Source organism: Silurus aristotelis (assembly GCF_946808225.1).
Source record: "Silurus aristotelis genome assembly, chromosome: 12".
Taxonomy (NCBI): Eukaryota; Metazoa; Chordata; class Actinopteri; order Siluriformes; family Siluridae; genus Silurus; species Silurus aristotelis.
Window position 1 is genome coordinate 29,434,387 of NC_139585.1, and position 25,705 is coordinate 29,460,091.

The 25,705-nt window shown below is 41.7% G+C and overlaps 3 protein-coding genes and 1 long non-coding RNA gene across 5 annotated transcripts in view; 1 reads left to right on the plus strand and 3 right to left on the minus strand.

Annotated features, from left to right (window-relative positions):
• kcnh4b (potassium voltage-gated channel, subfamily H (eag-related), member 4b) overlaps positions 1-1,674 on the plus strand; it is a 33,820-nt gene extending 32,146 nt beyond the window's left edge. Inside the window, exon 19 of the mRNA XM_083557245.1 lies at positions 258-1,674. The gene's annotated coding sequence lies outside the window, so the exon portion shown is untranslated. The remainder of the gene's footprint in view (positions 1-257) is intronic.
• An 8,684-nt stretch (positions 1,675-10,358) lies between these two features.
• ghdc (GH3 domain containing) lies at positions 10,359-17,814 on the minus strand. Its single transcript, XM_083557251.1, has 10 exons — positions 17,563-17,814; positions 16,726-17,007; positions 16,259-16,638; positions 15,903-16,022; positions 15,385-15,682; positions 11,963-12,155; positions 11,762-11,833; positions 11,470-11,603; positions 11,192-11,280; positions 10,359-10,871 (listed from the first exon to the last, which is right to left on the minus strand). Exons 1-10 carry the CDS (start codon positions 17,645-17,647, stop codon positions 10,650-10,652), a joined length of 1,875 nt encoding a protein of 624 aa, XP_083413377.1. The 5' UTR covers positions 17,648-17,814; the 3' UTR covers positions 10,359-10,649.
• A 1,700-nt stretch (positions 17,815-19,514) lies between these two features.
• Positions 19,515-21,049, minus strand: LOC310734837. Its single transcript, XR_014536155.1, has 2 exons — positions 20,136-21,049; positions 19,515-19,997 (listed from the first exon to the last, which is right to left on the minus strand). It is a non-coding gene; the product is annotated as an uncharacterized lncRNA (long non-coding RNA).
• Positions 21,050-22,938: 1,889 nt separating this feature from the next.
• The window catches only part of stat5b (signal transducer and activator of transcription 5b), an 11,465-nt gene continuing 8,698 nt past the window's right edge, over positions 22,939-25,705 (minus strand). For both annotated transcript variants that reach the window (XM_083557250.1, XM_083557249.1), the window contains exons 11-19: positions 25,648-25,705; positions 24,957-25,049; positions 24,658-24,864; positions 24,481-24,575; positions 24,203-24,345; positions 23,796-23,951; positions 23,569-23,626; positions 23,377-23,478; positions 22,939-23,290 (exon numbers count right to left, since the gene is read on the minus strand). The exon at positions 25,648-25,705 is cut by the window's right edge and continues 65 nt beyond it. In XM_083557250.1, coding sequence (XP_083413376.1) covers positions 23,167-23,290; positions 23,377-23,478; positions 23,569-23,626; positions 23,796-23,951; positions 24,203-24,345; positions 24,481-24,575; positions 24,658-24,864; positions 24,957-25,049; positions 25,648-25,705 — 1,036 coding nt within the window. In that variant the 3' untranslated portion in view covers positions 22,939-23,166. The remainder of the gene's footprint in view (positions 23,291-23,376; positions 23,479-23,568; positions 23,627-23,795; positions 23,952-24,202; positions 24,346-24,480; positions 24,576-24,657; positions 24,865-24,956; positions 25,050-25,647) is intronic.

A 25,705-nucleotide genomic window follows, 5' to 3' on the forward strand; every position in this document is an offset into this window, starting at 1 on the left:
TAGTTACTTACATAGATGAGGGTTCCCTGGTGGTCTGATGGTTAGGATGCGGCGCTCTCACTGCTGCGGCCCGAGTTCGATCCCCGGTCAGGGAACCAAGCCCAGCCATTAGGGTTGCACAAGCCTTAGTGCGGGTACCAAGCCCGGATAAATGGGGAGGATTGCGTTAGGAAGGGCATCCAGCGTAAAGACGTGCCAAATCAAAACATGCAGATGGTCCGCCGTGTCGCCCCCTAATGGGAGAAGCCTAAAGAAAGTTAGTTACTTCCATAGATGATTGCAATTTGAACAGTTATTGGATATTAAAAACGTTTTGCTCACATCATCATTTGGGGAAAAAAAGAAGATCGCTTACACACACTGTACAGAGATTTAAGCGAATAAATACAAAGACAGCAAATGTATCTAATGATTATTATAAAAGTTCAGTAAATTTGTGTAAAAGTGTAGCAGCATTCAATATAAAAATCTCATTCGACTTTGAATTTCAAACAGATTTTCAGGTTTCCTCCATGAATATCAGCGACTTTTGGACTCGATTGTGTTTGCAGTGGTGAACTGTCAGGGTGTTTATTAAATTTTTTTCGGGCATTTTAATAAAAGAACGTGGATTGCAGACGGAAAAAAACGATCCGCCGCGTAGCATTTTTGACGGTAGCATTCGTTCCAAGTGAATCCATAATAGTTTGCTTGTTAGAAACTTCTCTCTCTCTTTTTTTTTCTCTCTCTGGTCGAATCTACGTTCTGCATTTCTTCTTGCCTTTGTGCATGGTAAAGTTTATCGTTCTTTTTTCCTAAGGAAAAGGTATCAAATGAAATGTGTTCGCATTACGAATGTTTCGAAAGGAAAGGCTTCGCGAAATTTAGCACGTGCGCCGTCGGAACGCTTTTCTTTAAAAAAAAATTATAATAAATAAATAAACGAATAAATCGAACACTTCGGACAATTTTCGGTTCAGAAAACACGATCCAAGAACGATCACGAAAATCTGGAAAAAGAACCTACAATTACTCCTTTGTTAGTGGGATGATCCTCTGTATGTGTGTGTGTGTGTGTGTGTGTGTGTGTGTGTGTGTGTGTGTGTGTGTGTGTGTGTGTGTGTGTGTGTGTGTGAGAAATGCTGCAGCTTACACGGTTTCACATTTGCCTAAGTGTGTATTTTACACCCATGAATGATTCATGAGGAATTGTTAGCGATGAGCGAGGACACGGTGAAAGAACATCAGGAATAGTGGAAATTATGCAACACACACACACACAGACACACACACACACACACACACACACACACACACACTCACACACACACACAGTCGGTCGTGCAGAATCGGGGGAGGGGGTATGTTGCAATTCAATTCTAGTTCCTGCGAATATTTCGAAATGAATCTAAATGAAAAAAAAATTTATATTATAAATATATAATGTTTATTAATTATAATATTTAAATATATGAATTATAATATATAAATATATAATAAATTCTAAAGAATTTGGTTATGGGATTTCCGCTGAATGTGACTGCGTTGGGCAGCTAATGTCATTTTATTCCCTTTAAAATGTGAATTTTAATTGAATGAATCAGTATGAAGTAATACAACACTATTATTTATTTATTTATTTATTTATTTATTTGTCTATCTATCTGTCTATTTATTCAGTCGTTAAATCTATCTTTTATTTATTTATTTATTTATTTATTTATTTATTTATTTATTTATTTATTTCATCATTACTTTGCTCATGTTATCGAATTTGTTTTTTCTGTTCACACATTTGTGTATTAATTCATTTCCCCGTTACAAATCTGACACACACATAAACACTTGTCGGAAACGTGAAAACGCCTCTGTCAATTTCACGAGACTTGTGCGTGTTGCTTTCGTTTAAACTCCACGATTTTTCCCCTCGACCAGACAAATCTATACATTTCCAGATGTTTTACTTTATTTTCATTCAATAAAGAACATCTTTACACACTTTTACAAACTCAGCAAAGCTGTTTTTCACTAGCTGGAGATTTTTTTCTTTATCCCAGAGCAGTTTCAGTAGGATTGAGGTGCAGGTGACTGGGCAGGTCATGATAGACATCGCTCCAGACGTCTGTCTGCTCGTCTGCCTGCTACTTGGTGAACTCGGATGTACGCTTCGGCTCGTCGTCTGGTTGTCTGGTTCCAATGAGCCGCAGTCCAGAACTGCGTGGTGCTGAAATATGGAACGGGAGCCATGTTGGTTCAGGACCATGGTTGGTTCAAGCCATGTTGGTTCAGGACCTTAAAGGACCATGTTGGTCCTTTAAGATTCCACCTCCCTGTGTCACCGTAAGGGGTGAAGGAGTCTGAAAGATCTGTTTGAACCAAAATTGTCAGAAACAGAACTTTCTTCTATTCAGTCACTGTCCAGTTCTTGTGTGTTTTCTCCGTTCAATCAGAAAGAAGAAGTCTCAAAAACCATTGGCGTTCCCAAATTTCTCACGATCTCTATATAATTTACCGAGGTGACACATCACAACAAGGAATACTTGAATTATTATTATTATTATTATTATTATTATTATTATTATTATTATTATTATTATTATTATTATTATTATTATTCTGTCTGATGATGAGCTTCATCTCTGTACTCTAAACCCAACGGTATTTGCACATGTTGCATATTTATTCTCCGAGAAAGCGCATATACACATATACACTCTTCTGTGTGTGTCAGTTGTGCATGACGAGCATTTCCCCCTCTATGCATTCTGTTTGGTTTCTCAGCATGAAATCTCATGAAAATTCAAGAAATTAATAAAACCACAAACCTTTGTTACAATATTTAAAGAAATTGTAAGTTTGTCAACGAATAAATGCATCATTTTTACTGAGAAATGTGTCTTTGTCTTTCTATCAGATGGAGTTTTGGGGTTCTAAGTAGGTATTAATTAGGAAATAATATTTATTAGCGGTGTAACAGTACGCTTTTTTTTTTTTTTGGAGGGGGGGGTGGACATCGATAGTTGACATTTTTAAAACAATTTAAAATAAAATGCCTGCTTGGTTTAATATTTTATAAAAAGAAATAAAATAGAATAAATTGAATTAATGCCATACACTTGTTATAATGATTCAATTGAGCAAAAATGTTTTTGCTAGCCCCTTGTGGCGATGGAAGGAACTGTCTGGAGTTTTACGACGTACTACAAATCGTATTTCCAGTTCCGAGTGCCACCGTAGCCACAGCTTTCGTGTCTTTTTCTTTTCTTTTATACCATTAGCATTGTTGTGGATGCTAAACAAACTCGCGGTCCGCCACTTAATACGTTCCTGAGAAAACATATCGAACATAACTAAGTTCCTCATATGTTTTCTTCTCATATCACGTGAGTAGTCGTTAGTTTTAATTGTCATTTTTATTATTTTTATTTCATTGATTTCTTTTAATCCTTTTTGACATGGACCTTTTTGGATTTGGGACTGAATTTTCTATTTGTCTATTTTTTACTTGGTACATTTCATTCTTCTTTCTGAAATTTTGAAAGATTTTTGAAGAAAAGAATCAGCATCGTGTGTTGGTGTGACGTTCTTGAGTTTGTGTGTTGTCTTGAAGTTTATTAAATGCCCTGGAACATCGACGAAGCGCCATCACTGACTTAATAGCAGCTATAAACGCCCGAAACGAGAGGTGACTTGGGATTGGTCTTTCCCAACATGACACATTTCTTTCTTGACTCTGGGCTTTATCTGGGATCTCGCTTGACTGGGGATTGAAAATGTTCCTGGATCTCATCGAAATTGACTTTATTGAAGACTTTCTGGACCTCCTGTCACGACTCTGAGCGGTAATACGGTAATTGCCGCTTCTTTTGGCGAAACACGGACGGTTCGTCTCCCTGTTGGATTTGGTTACGAGGTTCGGGGCTTACAATCAATCCACACGTCCTGACAGCCTGTGAGAATGTGTGTGACTGTGTGGGGTGTGTGGTGAGAGGTCAGACACTTTTAATATGGCCAGAGAAGGGTTTAAACCAACACACACACACTCACAAACACACACACACACAAACACACACACTTCTGTCAGGGGAACTTATTTGGATCCGGTGTCATGCTCTGTGTGTCGAGTTTCTCTTTAATGCTCCTTTGCCATCTGTCACTTTCCACATGGAGAGAGTCATATGGGGTAACACACACACACACACACACACACACACACACACACACACACACACACACACACACACACACACACACAGAAGATAATAGGTGTGCAATTAAAGATTCCTTTTCAGATTTCAATAAGCCGATATGTAACATTATGTATGTTATGAACTTAACAATTTCTGAAAAATAAAACTTTTGGGATTTGGACTAGAATAAATTTTTTTACTTTTCTTTCTTTTCTTGTAATGTAACTAGTATGCTGGGGGTTTTTTTTAGGATTTTCCTATTTTTTTTATTGACATGGAACTTACTGGATTGGGACCAGATTATTAATTAATTTATTTAATTGTATATAAATATATAACCCAGCCATTAGGGGGGCACAAGCCAGTGTACTCTTAGTGCCGGTCCCAAGCCCGGGTAAATGGGGAGGGTTGCGTTAGGAAGGGCATCCAGCGTAAAACGTGCCAAATCAAATATGCGGATCACAAATGAGAATTTCATACCGGATCGGTCGAGGCCCGGGTTAACAACGACCGCCACAGGTATCGTTAGCCGACAGGGTACCGGTGGAAATTGGGCTACTGTTGGCCGAAGGAGGAGAAGGAGGAGAAGGAGAGGAGGAAGGCGTCTACAGAGACGGCAGGAAAAGGAGCAGTGTAGGAGAGTAGAGGTTCGGGTTGGTACTTTAAATGTTGGTACTATGACGGGTAAAGGGAGAGAGGTAGCTGATATGATGGAGAGGAGAAAGGTAGATGTGTTGTGTGTTCAGGAGACCAAGTGGAAAGGGAGTAAGGCCAGGAACATTGGAGGTGGGTTTAAACTGTTTTATCATGGTGTGGATGGAAAGAGAAATGGTGTAGGGGTGATTCTGAAGGAAGCGTACAGTAAGAGTGTAGTGGAGGTGAAGAGAGTTTCTGATAGGGTGATGATCGTGAAGGTGGAAGTTGAAGGGATGATGATAAATGTCATCAGTGCCTATGCTCCACAAGTTGGCTGTGAGATGGAGGAGAAAGAAAGATTCTGGAGTGAATTAGATGAAGTGGTATATGGTGTACCTAGGAAAGAACGATTGGTGATTGGGGCAGACTTTAATGGGCATGTAGGTGAAGGGAACAGAGGTGATGAGGAGGTGATGGGTAGGTATGGTTTTAAGGAGAGGAATGTGGAAGGGCAGATGGTGGTAGATTTTGCTAAAAGGATGGAAATGGCAGTGGTGAACACGTATTTTAAGAAGAAGGAGGATCATAGGGTGACGTATAAGAGTGGAGGAAGGTGCACACAGGTGGATTATCTTCTGTGTAGGAGATGCAGCCTGAAGGAGATTGGAGACTGTAAGGTGTTGGCGGGGGACAGTGTAGCTAGACAGCATCGGATGGTGGTCTGTAGGATGGTTTTGGAGGCGAAGAAGAAGAGGAGGAAAGTAAGGTTTGAAACAAGAATAAGATGGTGGAAACTGAAGGAGGAAGAGTGTAGTGTGAGGTTCAGGGAAGAGGTCAGACAGGGGCTTGGTGGTGGTGAAGAGGTGCCGGATGATTGGGCAACTACTGCAGGAGTGATGAGGGAGGCAGCTAGAAAAGTACTTGGTGTGACATCTGGAAATAGAAAGCAAGACAAGGAGACGTGGTGGTGGAATGAGGAAGTGCAGGAGAGCATTAGGGGAAAGAGATTGGCAAAACAGAAGTGGGATCGACAGAGTGATGAGAAGAGTAGGCAGGAGTACAAGGAGATGCGGCAGCAGGTTAAAAGGGATGTGGCGAAAGCCAAGGAAAAGGCATATGAGGAACTGTATAAGAGGTTGGACACTAAGGAAGGAGAAAAGGATTTATACCGATTGGCCAAGCAGAGGGACCGAGCTGGGAAGGATGTACTGCAAGTTAGAGCAATAAAGGATGGAGAGGGAAATGTGTTGACTAGTGAGGAGAGTGTGTTGAGAAGATGGAGGGAGTATTTTGAGCAGCTGATGAATGAGGAAAATCTGAGAGAGAGAAGGTTGGAGGATGTGGAGTTGGTGAAGCAGGATGTAGATAGGATTAGTAAGGAGGAAGTGAGAGCAGCGATTAAGAGGATGAAGAATGGAAAGTCGGTTGGACCAGATGACATACCGGTAGAAGCGTGGAGATGTTTAGGAGAGATGGCAGTGGAGTTTTTAACCAGATTGTTTAACAGGATTCTGGAAGGGGAGAGGATGCCTGAGGAATGGAGAAGGAGTGTGCTGGTACCGATCTTTAAGCATAAGGGAGATGTGCAGACCTGCAGTAACTACAGGGGAATTAAGTTGATCAGTCACACCATGAAGTTATGGGAAAGAGTAGTGGAAGCCAGGCTGAGAGAAGAGGTGACCATCTGTGAGCAACAGTATGGTTTCATGCCGAGGAAGAGCACCACAGATGCCTTATTTGCTTTGAGGATGTTGATGGAGAAGTATAGAGAAGGACAGAAGGAGCTGCATTGTGTATTTGTGGATTTAGAGAAAGCGTACGACAGGGTGCCGAGAGAGGAGTTGTGGTATTGTATGAGGAAGTCAGGTGTGTCAGAGAAGTATGTGAGGGTGGTGCAGGACATGTATGAGGACAGTGTGACGGCAGTAAAGTGTGCAGTAGGTACGACAGACTGGTTCAGGGTGAAGGTTGGACTGCATCAAGGATCGGCCCTGAGCCCTTTCCTGTTTGCAGTGGTGATGGACAGGTTGACGGACGAGGTCAGACAGGAGTCTCCCTGGACTATGATGTTTGCAGATGATATTGTGATTTGTGGTGAGAGTAGAGAGCAGGTTGAGAAGAGCCTGAAAAGGTGGAGATATGCGCTGGAGAGAAGGGGAATGAAAGTCAGTAGGAGTAAGACAGAGTACATGTGTGTGAATGAGAGGGAGGGCAGTGGAGTGATGCGGTTGCAGGGAGAAGAGGTGGAGAAGGTGGAGGAGTTCAGGTACCTGGGGTCAACAGTGCAAAGTAATGGAGAGTGTGTTAGGGAAGTAAAGAAAAGAGTGCAGGCAGGGTGGAGTGGGTGGAGAAGAGTGACAGGAGTGATTTGTGATAGAAGAGTATCTGCAAGAATGAAAGGGAAAGTTTATAGGACTGTGGTGAGACCTGCGATGTTGTATGGATTAGAGACAGTGGCATTGAGTAAAAGACAGGAGGTGGAGCTGGAGGTAGCAGAGCTGAAGATGTTGAGGTTTTCGTTGGGAGTGACGAGGATGGACAAGATTAGAAATGAGTTTATTAGAGGGACAGCACATGTAGGATGTTTTGGTGACAAGGTGAGGGAGGCGAGATTGAGATGGTTTGGACATGTGCAGAGAAGGGACATGAATTATATTGGTAGAAAAATGCTGAAGATGGAGCCACCAGGTAGGAGGAAAAGAGGAAGGCCAAGGAGGAGGTTCATGGATGTGGTGAGGGAAGACATGCAGGTAGTTGGTGTAAAAGAGGCAGATATAGAGGACAGGGTGGTATGGAGACGGATGATCCGCTGTGGCGACCCCTAATGGGAGCAGCCGAAAGAAGAAGAAGAAGTATATAAATATATATTTTTATAAAAAAAAATTTTTTTTTTTTTTTTACTGATTAAGGATTTGACTTTTTTTTTATTACATTTTTTTTTTTTTACTGATTTAGGATTTAACTTTTTTCAATTCCATTTATTTCTTTTTTTTTTTTACTTGACATAACACTTTTTGCTTTTGGGACCTGATATTTTGATTATTTCTTTTTTTTCTTCTTCATTTTCTTCTGCTGTAGCCTGACTAGTCCTGAATTTTATTTGACATTCGGATTTGATTTCATGCTTTTTCTTTATTGAACATGGTTTTGTGTTTCTTTTTTTTAATTGCATGGGGATCCGTCTTCGCTGACTTCAACCTGATCGATGTATTTATATTGTTAATTTTTTATTGACTTGTTACTTTGTATTTGTTACAGAAGAAGCAGGAAAAGTGGCAGAAACCTTTCATTTGAAATGCATACAAAAAAACATGCAAACTGACTCATGGCATGGTCCCGTGAGGGGCAGTGGGTGATGAGGAACAAATTATGGCAGGTTCATGACCATGGTGTGACCTCACATGAACCCGGTTTGATCCAGACTCTATATTGTTGTTTTGTGTGTGAGCAGTTATGATATTTCCCGTGTGTGTAGTGGGTTTATTTGGCTCAGCGGGATACCTACCTGCCGTATGGTGTGTGTGTGTGTGTGTGTGTGTGTGTGTGTGTGTGTGTGTGTATGTGATATCCAACACTGGTATCAGCAGCCGTCTGGTGTGGGCTCAGTTTCAGTGCATCATCGAAAGTTTAATAATAAAGCACTTAATAAAGTAATGGAGCAAAATGTAATGAATCCCAGTCGGGCCTCATCAGATCAAATAAGAGCCAGTGTGTGTGTGTGTGTGTGTGTGTGTTTACATACCATGTAAACAATATGTCTAGAAATTTCCATTAGGGTGCACATGCAGTCATTCTCTATTCAACTCTGCTACATTAAGTACAAAATAAAACTGTGTGTGTGTGTGTTGTTCTAGTGAAATAAAGTGATGAGGTGTGATGTGTGATGGAGCCAAATTACTGGAACCACACCTACGCTGATTGTTTTCTTAAAAGCATTTCTTTCTGCCACTTTTTATTTATTTATTTTATTTTAATTTACTTATATTCATTTCAATTTTTGTCTTTTTCTTAAGTCGCTTCTTTTCGTTCTTTGCCTCACTACGCAACCCACTCACTGTTTTCTGAGAGATGCGTGTGAAAAAATGTATTCGAAATGATGTTAATACTAATAAATCACCTGGGATGTTGTTTGGATTAGAGACAGTGGCATTAAATAAAAGACAGGAGGTGGAGCTGGAGGTAGCAGAGCTGAAGATGTTGAGATGTTCATTGAGAGTGACGACGATGGACAGGATTAGAAATAAGTTTATTAGAGGGACAGCGCATGTAGGACGTTTTGGAGACAAGGTGAGGGACGAGAGATTGAGATGGTTTGGACATGTGCAGAGGAGGGACATGGGGTATATCAGTAGGAGAATGCTGGAATAGAGGAAGACCAAGAAGGATGTGGTGAAGGAAGACATGCAGGTGGTTGGTTTGAAAGAGGCAGATTTAGAGGACAGGGTGGTATGGAGACACATGACCGCTGTGGCGACCCCTAATGGTAGCAGCCGAAAGTACAAGAAGAAGATATCACGTTTACTTGCTCTAAGTAGAGAAACACTGCAGCACCATCTGCTGGAGAAATAAGTCACACACATACAAACATACACATACACACCAGTGGTGGGCGGTCAGGGTCAGCAAAGCCTTCTCTGCACTGTAGCACTGATCTACATTTACAACCTAAATTCTGATATTTGAAATTGTATTAATTTATTCCCAACAGTTTATTCTCATGTCGTAGTGTTTCTCTCAGATTTCAGCCTCTATGTGCTGCCATGTGAATCTAATCTGCCCAGAGCCTTCAGAGTCAGTACTGCTGGCCTTTTTACCATAGAGAGAATTATGAACGGGTCTGTTTCTTCAACCAATCAGATTTCAGATTCTCCTCACAGGGTAGCTCGCTGGCCCAGAATAGCATCACCATTTCTCCGTCCTTTGATTGGTTGTTCAGAGGGAAACTGTTACAGCCGAGTTTGACTGGTAAAACACGTGTGTAGCTCTGCAGACTTTTTTTACACCTACGGAGGAAGAGAGATTGATTTGGTCTCGGACGTACTTAAAAATCCACTGTGAAGAAAAGCTAGATGGTGAGGAGGTCACCAACCCTGAAGCTAGCTAGCGTGTCTCAGCCTGGGAAAGGGTTTGTTCTCCACTTCCAGAACAAGGAAATCGAGCAGTACCACAGTTGTGGTTGTTTGGAGTCTTAACTGGGTTTGTTGCTTTAGTAAAATGGTTTTCACCGCCATATGTGAAATGTCTCTCTCTCTGTAATGCCACGTGTTGTTATATTGTATTTTTGTATTGTATTGATGGTTTCTATAACTGCGACGTGATAGTGGTGGATTAAGTCGGGTACGTCCTCACTGAAGGCCCAGGTACCAAATACACGGCTCGCCACTGATACACACACACAAACATACAGTATACACATGCATACAAGCATTCACACACACACACACACACACACACACACACACACACACACACACACACACACACACACACACACAACTTATGCACACACATACATACATACATACATACATACATCACATGCACATTCTTCAGTTTTTTCATTTTCCTTCCCTTTTACTTCTTTAGCCTCTTTCAAATTTCACCTTTTTAAGAGGACAGGAAGTTGAGAGGTTCAATGGCACGTGTTTTTTTTATCATATCGGTGAACCATTTGAGATGCTAATAGATTTAGCTAGTTTGCTAACACACCCTCGTTTATATCGCTTTAATAAACCAGTGTAAATGTCGAATGATTTGTTGTTTGCATTCTTTAGCGATGCAATGGGAATGCGGTGGCTTTTTGCGTTATCTTGCTCTGTCTTTCCCACAATGCCGTGCTGCCCATCAGGAAATGGTTTTCCTCAGCAGGAAGTCGGCATACTCTTTCCTGCGGATGAGGCGCTGCATCTGAAACGTGTTGCTGGAGGTGTGGCAGGAAAACGTCACGTGACTCCTCAGTTGGTAAAACGCCCCCTGGCTAACGAGCTGCACTCTCATTGGCCCGATGCTGCCTTTGGTTCGGAGTGACCTGTAGAGGGCGGAGTCTGCCTGCAGACACGCATCCAGCTGTGTGTCCAGAGAGAGAGAGAGAAACTGAGGTGATGAAGTAAAGAATTTTGTGATAAAAATGACATCATAGTTATAATAAATCACTACTTTGAAACCTTAAGTACATTTGAAGGCAAAAACTTTTGTACTTTTACTTAAGTGAAGGTTTAAAGGGACATTTTTACTTTTCTGTAACTCATTATTACATCAAACTCTACACGGTGTGACCCTTTTCGTCTTCCACATGCCTATTATTCCCGAACTCTTTCTCACACTAGTGACCAGGACGATCGGTTTTGTATAAATTGTATGATCTACAGCGTCATGTTAAATCTGACCTTATACCGCTGCACCTCTGTGAGGTTCCTGACCCCTGTGAGCTCCAGGAACACCAGGTAATGAGGCTGAGCTCCTCCTGATGAGTCTCCTACATCACAAACACAAAAAGATTCAATTCCACTGGTCAAAGTGCAGTTTGTATCGCAGTATATATAAATACGTTTATTTATTTATTGGTGCCTGTCGTGTCACATGCTCTCTAATTATCTGAACTTATATCTAGCTTTTTAAACATCGTGCAAAGTTACGGTATTTATATTTATAACGGTATCATTACCCAGAATTCCACTCTCAGCGCAGCAGTAATCCACCAGTTTAGCGCCAGGCCACTGTGTCAGCGTTTTCTTAAGGGCGGCAAAAAACAAGGCTTCGTTCACTTTTTCGGCTCGTACGTTTAGCGTTTCAGTGGGCCTGCAACACACACACACACACACACACACAAACACACACACACACACACACACACACACACAAAATCAAAAGGCTTTGTCAGTAGTTATTTTAGCTTAGATGTTGTTTTGTATGTGTGTGTGTGTGTGTGTGTGTGTGTGTGTGTGTATATATAGAACCTGTAAGAAAACTCCACCACTGGACACTGATTGTGAAACCCAACCACTTTCACAACGTCCCCAAGGCGACACCTGCAGAAGAAAACAGTATATTCTGTAAGGCACCAAACACGTGCGTGTCACGCCGTTAGAGAAAAATAAATCGATCGGTAATAAATCTGCATCGCTACAGATTCGGCTCTCGTCTTACAGCTGCAGTACCTGAACAGTCCTGAGGCGTTGGTGATTATCAGCTCGTAGTTCTTCCCCTCCTCCACTTCATCCATAAGCAGTGTGTCGGGTGTGTTTGTAGCATCTAAATGTTCCTCTGGTAGAAACTCGAAGAAAACGGAGCGAGGACAGAGCAGGTAATGTCTCCTGTCCTGCAGCGGCCACAGGTTCACTCCGATCAGACCTGAGAGAGAGGAAGAAAACTTACTACAAGAAGACTCCACTGTATCCTTCAATACTATACCACACTCCACTGTATCACTCAATACTACAGCACACGCCACTGTATCACTCAATACTATACCACACTCCACTGTATCACTCAGTACTACAGCACACCCACTGTATCACGCAATACTACACCACACTCCACTGTATCACACAATACTACACCACACTCCACTGTATCACTCAATACTACAGCACACGCCACTGTATCACTTAATACTATACCACACTCCACTATATCACTCAATACTACAGCACACCCACTGTATCACGCAATACTACACCACACTCCACTGTATCACGCAATACTACAGCACACGCCACTGTTATCACTCAATACTACAGCACACGCCACTGTATCACTTAATACTATACCACACTCCACTAGATCACTCAATACTACAGCACACTCCACTGTATCACTCAATACTACAGCACAGGCCACTATATCACTCAATACTACAGCACACTCCACTGTATCACTCAATACTACAGCACACTCCACTGTATCACGCAATACTACACCACACTCCACTGTATCACGCAATACTACAGCACACTTCACTGTATCACGCAATACTACAGCACACTCCACTGTATCACTCAATACTGCAGCACACGCCACTGTTATCACTCAATACTACACCACACTCCACTGTTATCACTCAATACTACAGCACACTCCACTGTATCACTCAATACTACAGCACACGCCACTGTATCACTCAATACTATACCACACTCCACTGTATCACTCAATACTACAGCACACGCCACTGTATCACTCAATACTACAGCACACGCCACTATATCACTCAATACTACAGCACACGCCACTGTATCACTCAATACTACACCACACGCCACTGTATCACACAATACTATACCACACTCCACTGTATCACGCAGTACTACACCACACTCCACTGTATCACGCAGTACTACAGCACACGCCACTGTATCACACAATACTACACCACACGCCACTGTATCACTCAATACTACAGCACACTCCACTGTATCACTCAATACTACAGCACACTCCACTGTATCACTCAATACTACAGCACACTCCACTGTATCACTCAATACTACAGCACAATTCACTGTATCACTCAATACTATACCACACTCCACTGTATCATTTAATACTACAGCACACTCCACTGTATCACTCAATACTACAGCACACTCCACTGTATCACTCAATACTACAGCACACTCCACTGTATCACTCAATACTACAGCACACTCCACTGTATCACTCAATACTACAGCACACTCCACTGTATCACTCAATACTACAGCACACTTCACTGTATCACACAATACTACACCACACGCCACTGTATCACTCAATACTACAGCACACTCCACTGTATCACTCAATACTACAGCACACTCCACTGTATCACTCAATACTACAGCACAATCCACTGTATCACTCAATACTATAACCACAATCCACTGTATCACTCAATACTATAACCACACTCCACTGTATCACTCAATACTACAGCACAGTCCACTGTATCACTCAATACTACAGCACAGTCCACTGTATCACTCAATACTACAGCACAGTCCACTGTATCACTCAATACTACAGCACAGTCCACTGTATCACTCAATACTACAGCACACTCCACTGTATCACTCAATACTACAGCACACGCCACTGTATCACTCAATACTATACCACACTCCACTGTATCACTCAATACTATACCACACTCCACTGTATCACTCAATACTATACCACACTCCACTGTATCACTCAATACTATACCACACTCCACTGTATCACTCAATACTACAGCACACTCCACTGTATCACTCAATACTACAGCACACTCCATTGTATCACTCAATACTACAGCACACTCCACTGTATCACTCAATACTACAGCACACTACACTGTATCACTTAATACTACAGCACACTCTACCACACTCCACTGTATCGCTCAATACTACAGCACAATCCACTGTATCGCTCATTACTACAGCACACTCCACTGTATCACTCAATACTACAGCACACTCCACTGTATTACTCAATACTACACCACACTCCACTTTATCACACAATACTACACCACACGCCACTGTATCACTCAACACTACAGCACACTCCACTGTATCACTCAATACTATACCACACTCCACTGTATCACTCAATACTATACCACACTCCACTGTATCACTCAATACTACAGCACACTCCACTGTATCACTCAATACTACACCACACTCCACTGTATCACTCAATACTACAGCACACTCCACTGTATCACTCAATACTACACCACACGCCACTGTATCACTCAACACTACACCACACGCCACTACACCACACTCCACTGTATTACTCAATACTACACAACACGCCACTGTATCACTCAATACTACACCACACTCCACTGTATCACTCAATACTACAGCACTCCACTGTATCACTCAATACTACAGCACTCCACTGTATCACTCAATACTACAGCACTCCACTGTATCACTCAATACTACAGCACTCCACTGTATCACTCAACACTACAGCACTCCACTGTATCACTCAACACTACACCACACTCCACTGTATCACTCAATACTACAGCACTCCACTGTATCACTCAATACTACAGCACTCCACTGTATCACTCAACACTACACCACACTCCACTACACCACACTCCACTGTATCACTCAATACTACACCACACACCACTGTATCACTCAACACTACACCACACTCCACTACACCACACACCACTGTATCACTCAATACTACACCACACACCACTGTATCACTCAATACTACACCACACTCCACTGTATCACACAATTCTACACCACACGCCACTACACTCCACACCATACTCCACTATACAACACACTACACTCCACTGTACTACACACTACACAACACACACTGCACTATACTACACACCACACTCCACTATACTACACACCACAAAAGACATTCCACTATACTACACACCACACTCCACTGTACTACACACCACACTCCACTGTACTACACACCACACTCCACTGTACTACACTCCACTGTACTACACACCACACTCCACTGTATGTCCCCTCTAGTAACAGTTTATTTGCACATATTCAGGTCATTTTGGTTTTTCTTGGTCATAAAAATACACCGAACCACAAGATGAAATGACCTTCTGAGGCGGCATAGAGCGGAGAATAGAAGGCCACGCCCCTGCAGTAGTGCTGTCTGAGACTTTCTCCATAAATCTGATGTGGCCCCGAGTCGACAGTGTGAATCAGCTGTAAACGAGGCCACAGTTTGAGAGCGATGCCTCCAAAGCCCTCGGTGACAGCAGTCTTCAGTTCGGCCCCTCGAACAGGATTCGCCTGCAGTCGCCTTTCTAGCTCCGACCTGATCCGAACATCCAGAAGAAGCCTGGAGCTGATCCGGCCCGATTCTACGTCGTCCACCAGCTCCTCCCAACGTTCCTGCAAACCCCCGGAAAACACTCGATCGCTTATTTTGCAGTCGATTGTTGCACACATTAGGATCATTAATGAATTATTCACGTATTGATAACGCGTTATAGTTTCTATGACAACCGCGGATTCACAGGGTATAGCGCAACCGTTCGACCGAAAGATCTGTTGATTTGGTTGTTGAATTCAAATGCATGATGAGATCAAAGGAAAATAGATGAATACCAACCTCCAGGAGTCTGAATGCGTCGAGCACCAGAAAGGAGAAGCTGGACTCCAGGATGCCGACGTGACGATCATTCAGGGCGAACAGCAGGTGAAGGTACAGAATGTCACGTTCATTCTGCACCTACAGAACAATTTAATGAATGATTACACACACACACACACACACACACACACACACACACACACACTAGGGATGGAAAGATACGCTGATTCGCATAAAAGTTACCGATGTGATCCATCGATTTCCAAAATTTCTATGTAGGTTGAAAGTCACATAGAATACAGATTTACATGGCAGAGGTAGAGCTGCATCTTCCTGCAGACAGACAAGGAATAGAATGTCTGGTTTTATTATACCTGTAAGACGGCTGCGGGACTCGTGCAGAGACGGTGCGTGTGTTCGGAGGAAAACGCCGTTGTCACAATTCGGAGTCCCGCCTCGGAGTAGCGCTCGGCCGATGGGTAAACCAGTCTGAAGGTCGTCTGGAGACTCGCGGTACCTGGGAAATACTTCTTCATGACATCTGCGCATACGGACACGCCCTGTAAGAAGTAGTCGCGGTCGGTTTCTTTGGTGCTCAGGAGCATCTTGGGGCACCCTGACGACCCCGAGGTCATCGTCAGGACAGGCGTCTCCGTGACGACGAGCTTTGTCTCCCCGGCTGCGACTCGCCGTATAAGCTCCTCGTAATGAGCGTACGTGGTGACCGGGTGACGCTTCCGGAATTCCGTGGAGTCTGGGAGGAATGAAATTGAAGAGGGTTCTCATTAACAGAAAAAATTCGTTTGGATGTTCCTTGTGTGCTTGTGTGTGTGAGAGAGACCTGTGATAGAACCAAAGTGATGCTCGAGTCCATAGTGGGTGTGTTTGGTGTCTCTCAGACGTCTGAGCAGCGTCTCCTCCTGCACTCTCCGTACACACAGGGTGTCTCTTTCCAGTGCGTCTCGCTGCCGTCTCCCTGTTTGACTCACGCGCCTAACGGACAGGAAGTGATGCATGACGCTGAACACACTGCACCTGTCTGCTGTCACACACGCAGCACAGAGAGCGCAGGCTATGCTCAGAGTAACAGCACAGAGAGCCAAGAATATGCCATGCTCCATTCCTGGTCCAACACACACACACACACACACACACACACACACACACACACATATGTAAAAACAGCACATGCTGAGACACATACGAGGTGGTATCAAAAAAGTTTTGAGACTAGTTTTGAAACACGCCAACAGGTGGCATCACAAGGCTGCACGCACAGTCACAAGAAGCACCAGATTTTGCAGCAACATGTGAATTGACAGCTTGGACAGAACCGTTAACGTACGTAGACACTCCTTGCAGCAGAGCACCAGAGAGAAATGTTACAAAATAAAGACTAATAATTTAATACATATTCATGGTCAAAAATATATTAAAAGTCAATGATTTGTATAGAAATGTACAAGATCAAAGGCAGTATTGTCGCAATATTTTCTTCTGGCCAATCACAATCCAGCATTCAGCAGCACTCTGACGTCAGCTCGTGGGCGGGGCTACACGTGCTACTCTGCTGTTTACCAAATTGTGGCTGCGGTTTTTTGTTTGTTTGTTTGTTTATTTTTCTGTTTGAGTCATTAATAGATATTTATTATTTTCAAATTGCGTTATTTCTACTTACCGGTTAGAAGCGCTCGTGCTGCCACCGCAGCCATTACAGCGCACGCGAGAAAAGCGCAGCAAACCGCGCGGGATAAAAGCAGCATCCCGGAAAGTTTCGTGTATAATTAATTAAAACAAAAATTAAACTATTACAACGACTTCCTTCGCAACCGCCATGGTTTTGAAAAAGAAAAAAGAAAAAGTTAACAAGCCTAGAGAGAAAACATCCGCTTTTTCTTGTTGTATATTTCCGGGTTTGACGCAACGACGTGATGACGTCATTTGGACGCCCCCGTTCCAGTCAAAATAAACGGATGCTCTTTTTTTTCTGACTTTGTTCATCTCTTTTAGACTTGTTTATTTACAAAGAAATTTTAGCAAAACGTTTTAAGTTTCATAAGAAGTAAGATTTATATAGAGAATGTGTCCTGTTTTTAAAAACATTTTACAAAATTCCAGTTACAAATGCAACTATTCAAACTCCATCCATCCATCCATCCATCCATCCATCTCTCTCTCTCTCTCTCTCTCTCTCTCTCTCTCTCTCTCGCGCTTTAGTTTTCATAAAAGAACAAAAAAACTTCAAAAACCATAATCATTAATTTAAAAAAAAGAAAGAAATTGAATTTAAAAAAATGTATGACAAACAATAAATAAATCAAAATCAATTTAGTAAATAATTAAAATTAGGAATAAATAAATGGATTAAATGCAATAAATACAAACTAATTAATAAATTAATCAATTAATTAATAAAAACAAGAAAGAAAAATAGCAACTTTCCCATTCCAGTTTTAATGACGTTCCATGATAAAAAATAAAAATAAAATGTCTGTCATTTAAAATGTGAAGCAGAAACACAGTACAAATATATACAGAACATTATAGAAATACAAAAGAGAGAAACAACAATAATAGCAGTATTCCTTCAGTTTCGCTCCTTGGGACACTCAGGATGTAACAGTGTGTCACTGAAGAAGCTGCTCAAAGATGAATCTGTTTCATACAGGGGGTGAGGGTCGTTCTCCAGCTGTACAGTGTCCAGGGGAATCCCCAGGACTCCGCTGGCCTTCTTAATCAGCTTGTTCAGTTTCTTCCAGTCTGCAGTAGAGATGCTGCTGCACCAGCAGACCACACCATAGAACACGAGGCCACCAAAGAGTCAAAAAAGTAGTGCTTCCTGCAGTCTAAACGACCTCAGTCCCCTCAGCAGAAAGTCTGTTCTGCCCTTTCTTATAAATTGCATCTGTATTATCTGTCCGGTCGTCTCTTGTTCAGATGAACACTCAGGTATTTATGAGTCCACTCTCTCATTCTCGAGGGATAAACTGGAGAATGAAGGAGGAGAGTTGTGAAATAGAAATGGGAGATGCTGCAACAGGCTGCCACCAGGGCGGCGCCATCTAGCTAACTTTTTTTTTTTTTTTTTTTTTTAAAGAGCTTCCCAAACACTGATTCTCTGTTCTTTCATTTTTTTTATTATTATTATTTCAGCGTTCTAAGCACTTTAATCTCTGATTTTTTTTGGTTTTGTCTGGAACTTAAATCCTACCTGGACACTTTTATTACCTCCAGCAATACCAAAGCCCTGAAGACTCTGAAACTGTGTCATCTATTAGAATTTTTTGCAGTGTAACTTTAGTTTCTTACCTGTGGTATTGTTTTGTAAGTTAGAAAGTTACACTTTTTTTTAAACGTGTTCTTTAACCAAAATTTAAAAAACAATGAAAAAAAACCCCATCCCTGTTCTCATTATATATCTAGATATGTTTTAATACATTCTAGGTTTTTTGTCAATATATTTTCTATCATGTTTCACTTTTTCATAGGACACCACAGTAAAAGTGAATGTTGGAGCCCCGGAACCAAAGCCGGACTGAATGCCGTCGCAAATTCAAATTCAAATTCAAATTCAAATTCTATTACCCACTTTCAAATGAGATAAAAAAAAACGCTAGGAATATGAATGGGTAAAATATTTATAAAACTTTATTACCGTCTTCTGTCTCCCAAATTACATCACATACACACTGAACCTCACAAAAAGAGCGAAGCGGAGTAAAGCGCATCAGAGTGTGAACGCGGACGTCGGGATTCGTTTTGAATGAATAGAAAAGAAATCACGAACAGATCGGCACACGGGAGCCGAACGACTCGACGGCACCGGTTTGAAATGGGAATACTGCGGCGGGTACACGTACAAATCACGAAACACGGACACTAACGAGACACGAGGCAAGTGCCGATACTCAATTATTCATACTGACCCAATTAGCCAAGTCAAATCGGTGTAATGAGTCACAGCTGACTGACTCAATTTGCACCGGGATCCAGTTCAGTGAGTCACAACTGACTGACTCAGTTATCCAGGACGAACCGATTCAATGAGTCACGGCTGACTGATTTAATTGGCCAGGGAAAACCGATTCAATGAATCACAGCTGACTGACTCCACTATTCAGTGAGTCACAGCTGACTGACTTAATTAGCCGGCTCGAACCGATCCGATGAGTCACAACGGGCTGATTCAATTAGCTGTGGCGAAGCGATTCAATGAGTCACAGCTGACTGATGCAATTGGCCAGGGAAAACCGATTCAATGAATCACAGCTGACTGACTCCACTATTCAGTGAGTCACAGCTGGCTGACTTAATTAGCCACGACGGACCGATTTAATGAGTCACAGCTGAACAATTCAAGAAAGCTGAAGCTAACTGACGAATCATCCTTGATTTATTGGGTAAGCTACACCCTAAACATTCATGAAGCTCCCCTCGACTGGTTCAGTGACCAAATCCACACCTCCTCTGTACAAAGTGTCCAAGATTCAGAAGATAAACGATTCACAACAATTCACACTTAATCAGACCAGTAAACCCGCTCATAAACTCACTGCTAACCAAAACTGAGTCAACGCCCACCAGGGGGCGGTACACTGCAATATTCGGCGTGCAGAACACTATCACTGTAGATACTTCAAAGATTGCTGCCGCTAGCGAGCGACTGTTGAGTAAACCCATGTGTCGCACACAGGAAGCTCGCCACAAAAAACAAAACCTGAGTAATTCACGTACACGTAAAAGCACAGCGCAAAAAAAAAAACACCCCAACAGCGATCCAGCGGTGTAACCGACACAAAAAGAAAAAGTGTCATATTAGCACATGCCTACTGCAGACTGCATTCTAACGTCAAACATCCAGTAATTCAACACTTTTTTCAAAATATGTGGGAGTAACTTTTTTCTTCTTATACATTTAGAACATTTATAAGTATAGAATCTTTTTGTAAATATTCTCTCTAACGTACGATCGGCACCTTTTCCTGAGTTCCTAATCTGAAGTTAGTGAAGCGAAACGGGAATCGCAGGGAGCTTGTGGAAAAATAATTTTAAAAAAATATTATAAAAAAGAAAATAATAAAATAAAAAAATAAACAGGAACGAAATTCATGCTTCCATTAAAGAAATGAGGGGAGAGAAATAGAAGAATTAGAGACATTTAAAAAAAAAAATTGAGAGAAAAATTAGAAGGTGTACAATAAAAAATATATATATATCTATATTTCTTTGTAATTATTAATAGATAAAGAGGTGTTTTCAATGAAAAATAGTAATATATATTTTAAATAAAAAAGCTTTTTTTTTTTACGGCAGCAGTGTGAATAAAGAATTAAAATCCTTAAAAAAAAAAAAAAATAATAATAATAATAATAATAATTTTAAGTTGCAAATGACTGCTGGACCTATCAGGCATGAAATACCGTACAAATAAAAAAATAAAAAAAAATAAAAAGAAATTTAAATTAAAAAAAAGGGAAATTATGGTTAGAGATAATTTTTTTAATACGACTAACATAAATGAATAATTCAATTTAACTAAAAAAATAGATTGTTATGGCAATTCAATAATATATTCAAGAATTAGCCAAATGAGCATGATTGAGTAATTCAAGAGTAATAATTCATTAAAAAATAAAAATCTGACTGAAGGTCACGCCTCCGGCTTGCTATGGCTTTTTTTTCATATGTGAAACATAAAATTATTAGCAACAAAAAAGGGTGTAATAAAAAAAAAAAGAAGAAGAAAAAAACAAACAAACAAAAAAAAAAAAACAAGCGAGGTCACGTTAAAGAAAGATTTTTTTACTCGTTTGATGATGATGATGATGATGACGTATATACGGATCAGGAGTTATTGAGTAAAAAGGCATCGCTGGGAAAAACTGAAAAGAATACACACGTCACACTATATGCTCCAAAAGTTTGTGGACACCAGACCAAGAGTTTTTTTTGAACATCCTGTTAAAGACGCCTTTAACAACCTGGCAACACCTGGTGTCCCAATACTTTTGGCCTTATAGTGTATTTATATATATATGTGTGTGTGTGTGTATTTATATATACACAGTGGGTTATGGTCCTTTATGATCAGAAACTTCCTGTTTCGGGCACTTCGTAGGTTTAGGGCTGGGGGACGACACCAAAAAACAAAAAAGAAGCGTCGGATCCACCGGACATCACGTCTTAACTAAGGCACGGGAAGAGAGAGGCATCCTGCAGTAAAGCGAACACTATTTAAGCTAATCGTCGCTGTAGCGTTGGCTAGCGTTTAGCGAACTCGCATCGATTCCAGACGATCGCTTCCTGTGGATCGGCTGATCTGAGGTTCGTTTTGCTTGTTCTAAAGAACGAGTCATTTTCTGATGATAAGCGGAAAAAAAAATTTGTAAACGTTTGTTATAAATTTGAGGATTGCGATTTCAGCTTCACGAGGGTTTTTTTTTTTTTTTTGGGGGGGGGGGGGGGGTTATGTGGAATAACAGCTTCATTAAACCTTCTGGCTTCGCTCTGAGAAGTTCGTATGGATCACCATGTGCGAAAAGACAGCGGGAGGACATGGGGGTCTGGTGCATCTTCTGCTCGACACTTATTGCGGGACCCCGAAACATTCTAATTAGCGCTAAATCAGAAATGGGGTTCTGATTTACTTCCGGTTTGTGCTGATGTTCTGAAATATTGTGTGCATCGGTCGTATTTGGTATCGTGAGAGTCGGATTACTACGCCGTTTGTTTTTTTTTTTTTTGGGAAATTCTTGCTATGAAGGGAAAAAAACTCATAACCCGAGTTCCTGAAGAAAAAGAAAAAAATGTAGCCAACAAGCTAATATTAGCTATTCAGTGATCCACTATTGTTCAATTCTCGTACCGGTCCCATCGCGTTCCCGCTGATCTTCTCGTTTCTCAACCGATCACAATTTCCTATTAGCTTTCAGTAACTAATCGCCTAAGCCTGGGTCCAAAACGTTAGCATTAGCATTGTCTGCTGGTTAGTTCACCGTTACTCACATATACGTTTCTTTATATTTGGATATTTAGTATAAAAAGTTTTTTTCCCCTCGTAATTCCTCTCTCCGCACGTCTTTAAATCCAGGTTAGTCGGCGAGCAGGAGTGACGCCGCGCGTCGTCATGCGGAGAACGTTGCGAAATAAGGCGGTAGCGAGCTGATGTTCACATTTGTTGAAAAAAACATAAAAAAAAAAAAAAAAAAAGCACAACAACAACAACACTGGTGGGAAAAGTGAAAAATGCAACCCCCAGGGGTCACTCTGTGTAGTTCAAAGGTCACGACTGCTGCCCGCTCCATTGCGCCTCTGTAGGCTGGCTGAGGAACTCCTCCACCTGCCTGGCCATGTCCATCGTTTCGTCCAGATCGAAATCGCCGCTCTCGTCGAGCATCGGGTCGCCGCTACGCACAGAAACGAGGGGGTCGCGGTAAAAAGTGAAAAAGAACATAAAGTCCGGGTTGAAAACTGATTAGCGAAGTGTACCTACATGGAGGGGTAGATGGCGAAACCGCCCGGCTGAGTGATGCTGGGGGAGGAGTCCATGAAGGCGGGGTTTCCGGGAGACTGCTCTGGATTGGACGAGGCGAAGCTACACGAGGGGCGGAGCAAAATATTTCACCGTGTTTAATCGGGACAAGCGGAATTCCACGTGGAAGTAAAAAGGTATGAAAATACTCACTCTACTTTGACCACCTGTTTGATCTCTGGTTTGACGTAACCGTCTCCTACGGCTTTAGCTGTGGAAAATAATCCCACACACACACACACACACACACACACACACACACACACACACACACACAGTCAGTACTAGTCTAGCTTGTCTAGGAGAGAAGCTACGATGTGATCGCAGGAGTGTACGGTTTTGGTATAGTGTGTGTGTGTGTGTGTGTGTGTGTGGCGTACAGTTGGGGGGCGTGCAGTAGCGGGAGAACACCTCGTCTTTGGGCTGGTTGGGGTAAAGGAACAGCAGGTGGTTCAAGTCGCTGATGCGGTCAGCCAGAGAGCGGATGGAGAAATCCTTAGTGGTGAAGGGCATCAGGTTCCACACCATTCGCTCTCCTGGAACAGCACACACACACACACACACACAAACACACACGCACACACACTGAATGAGATATTTACTAATTAAGAAAAACATTTTTGTGTCTGTGAGTGTGTGTGTGTGTGTGTGTGTGTGTGTGTGTGTGTGTATATATACAGTATATATTTATATTCTACTGTACATCCATAGTAGCGAATGTGTCTCGTGTTTGATTGACGGATCTGCTGATCTCATAAGCGTTTATATAATAAATGTGATTAAGTACCAGCTTTGTTGGGGTTTTCCGCTACCCAGGCGATGGTGATCCCTCCGATCTCCGAGTCGCTGAAGCGCAGCAGGAAGGTGCCGTTTGGTTTGGAGAGCAGCATGTCCTGTGCCTGCTGTTTGTTCAGGAAACCTAGGATCGCCCTAAAACACACACACACACACACACACACACACACACACATACACACACACACACACACACACACACACTCACGTCTATCCGTGATGCTTATCCCGCATTACTGTGTTAAACACCGCGGAACATTTGAAGGTTACCCGTCGTTCCAGTGAGCCTTCAGGTGTTTCTTCATCAGCTCTATGACTCCATCAAACCACTGCCAGAAGGTGAAGCTCCTTCCTGGTAAACTCTCCTGCACAACACACAGCCTGTCAATCAATAACATCCGGCACGTGCGGGGGCGTAGCCTAGCGTAGCTTAGCGAGCGCTCCTACCCGGTTGAACTGGGACCAGGTCATGGTCATGTTGCGATAGTCCTCAGGGTTGTTGCTGGAGCTGCTGAAAGCTTTCTGAGCGAGGAACACCAGGTTCTCCTCCGATAACCCGCGCTCGCTCTGCACCTCCGACTTGTATTTCATGTTCAGAGCCTCGCACAGCTGCGGCCACGACACCTTATCAGGCACCACGAAGGGGACGCGACCCTGCAGGGGGACACGCCGGCAACGTCAACGTCAAGCTCACGCTTTTTTGATTTACGTTGCGGAGATACCGAGGTGCGGAAATCAAACGTTACCGGCTCGGAGAAGGCGTTGTCCCACAGCACCGTCGCCGTGGCGTTGTTGTCTTGACTTCCGTGTACGATGACCACGACGGGCAGCGATAACGTCTGCGATTAGCAAGAAAAATGCACGTTTTTGAACGACATTCGTATTAATAGTTGTCAATTAAATACAACATTGACATGTTGGTGTTTCATTATTTTTGTTTAATTACACACACACACACACACACACACACACACACACACACACACACACACACACAATTTTTCCCTTAAATACATTATATATATATATATATTAAAAAAAAAATTAAGCATTTAATACATTTTGTGGAAAATATTATAAAAAATTATTATACATTTTAATTATAATTTTTTTATGTTATCATTTTAAATATTAATATGGAAATTGTTTAATTATTGCCATTTAAAAGTTGAATAAAAAAAAATATATATATTTATATAAATAAAACATTTTTAAATTATTATTATTCAATACAAATAAATAAAATGGTTCATTTATTTAAAAAGTATATTTAAATTAATTTAATAATTTTTTTATTTAATAATTTTTCAAATAAACCAATCAATAAAAAAACAAAACAAAAAAAAATTTTTTGCATGTATTTGATGTTTTTAATTCTTTTTAATAAGAATAATTTCTTAGTTCAAAACGAATAAAAAACGAGAGGTGACATGTGACCTTGACATGGAACATCAGCTCGTTTCCCCCGACGCTGAACTGAGACTCGAACAGGACG

Coding starts and splice junctions, on each gene's coding strand:
- ghdc (XM_083557251.1), bottom strand. CDS start 17,647: ATGCTGCTTTTATCCCGCGCGGTTTGCTGCGCTTTTCTCGCGTGCGCT. Junction 17,008..17,562: donor AGCACGAGCGCTTCTAACCG/GTAAGTAGAAAT, acceptor GTGTTGGACCAG/GAATGGAGCATGGCATATTC. Junction 11,281..11,469: donor CGCTGAGAGTGGAATTCTGG/GTAATGATACCG, acceptor TTTGTGATGTAG/GAGACTCATCAGGAGGAGCT.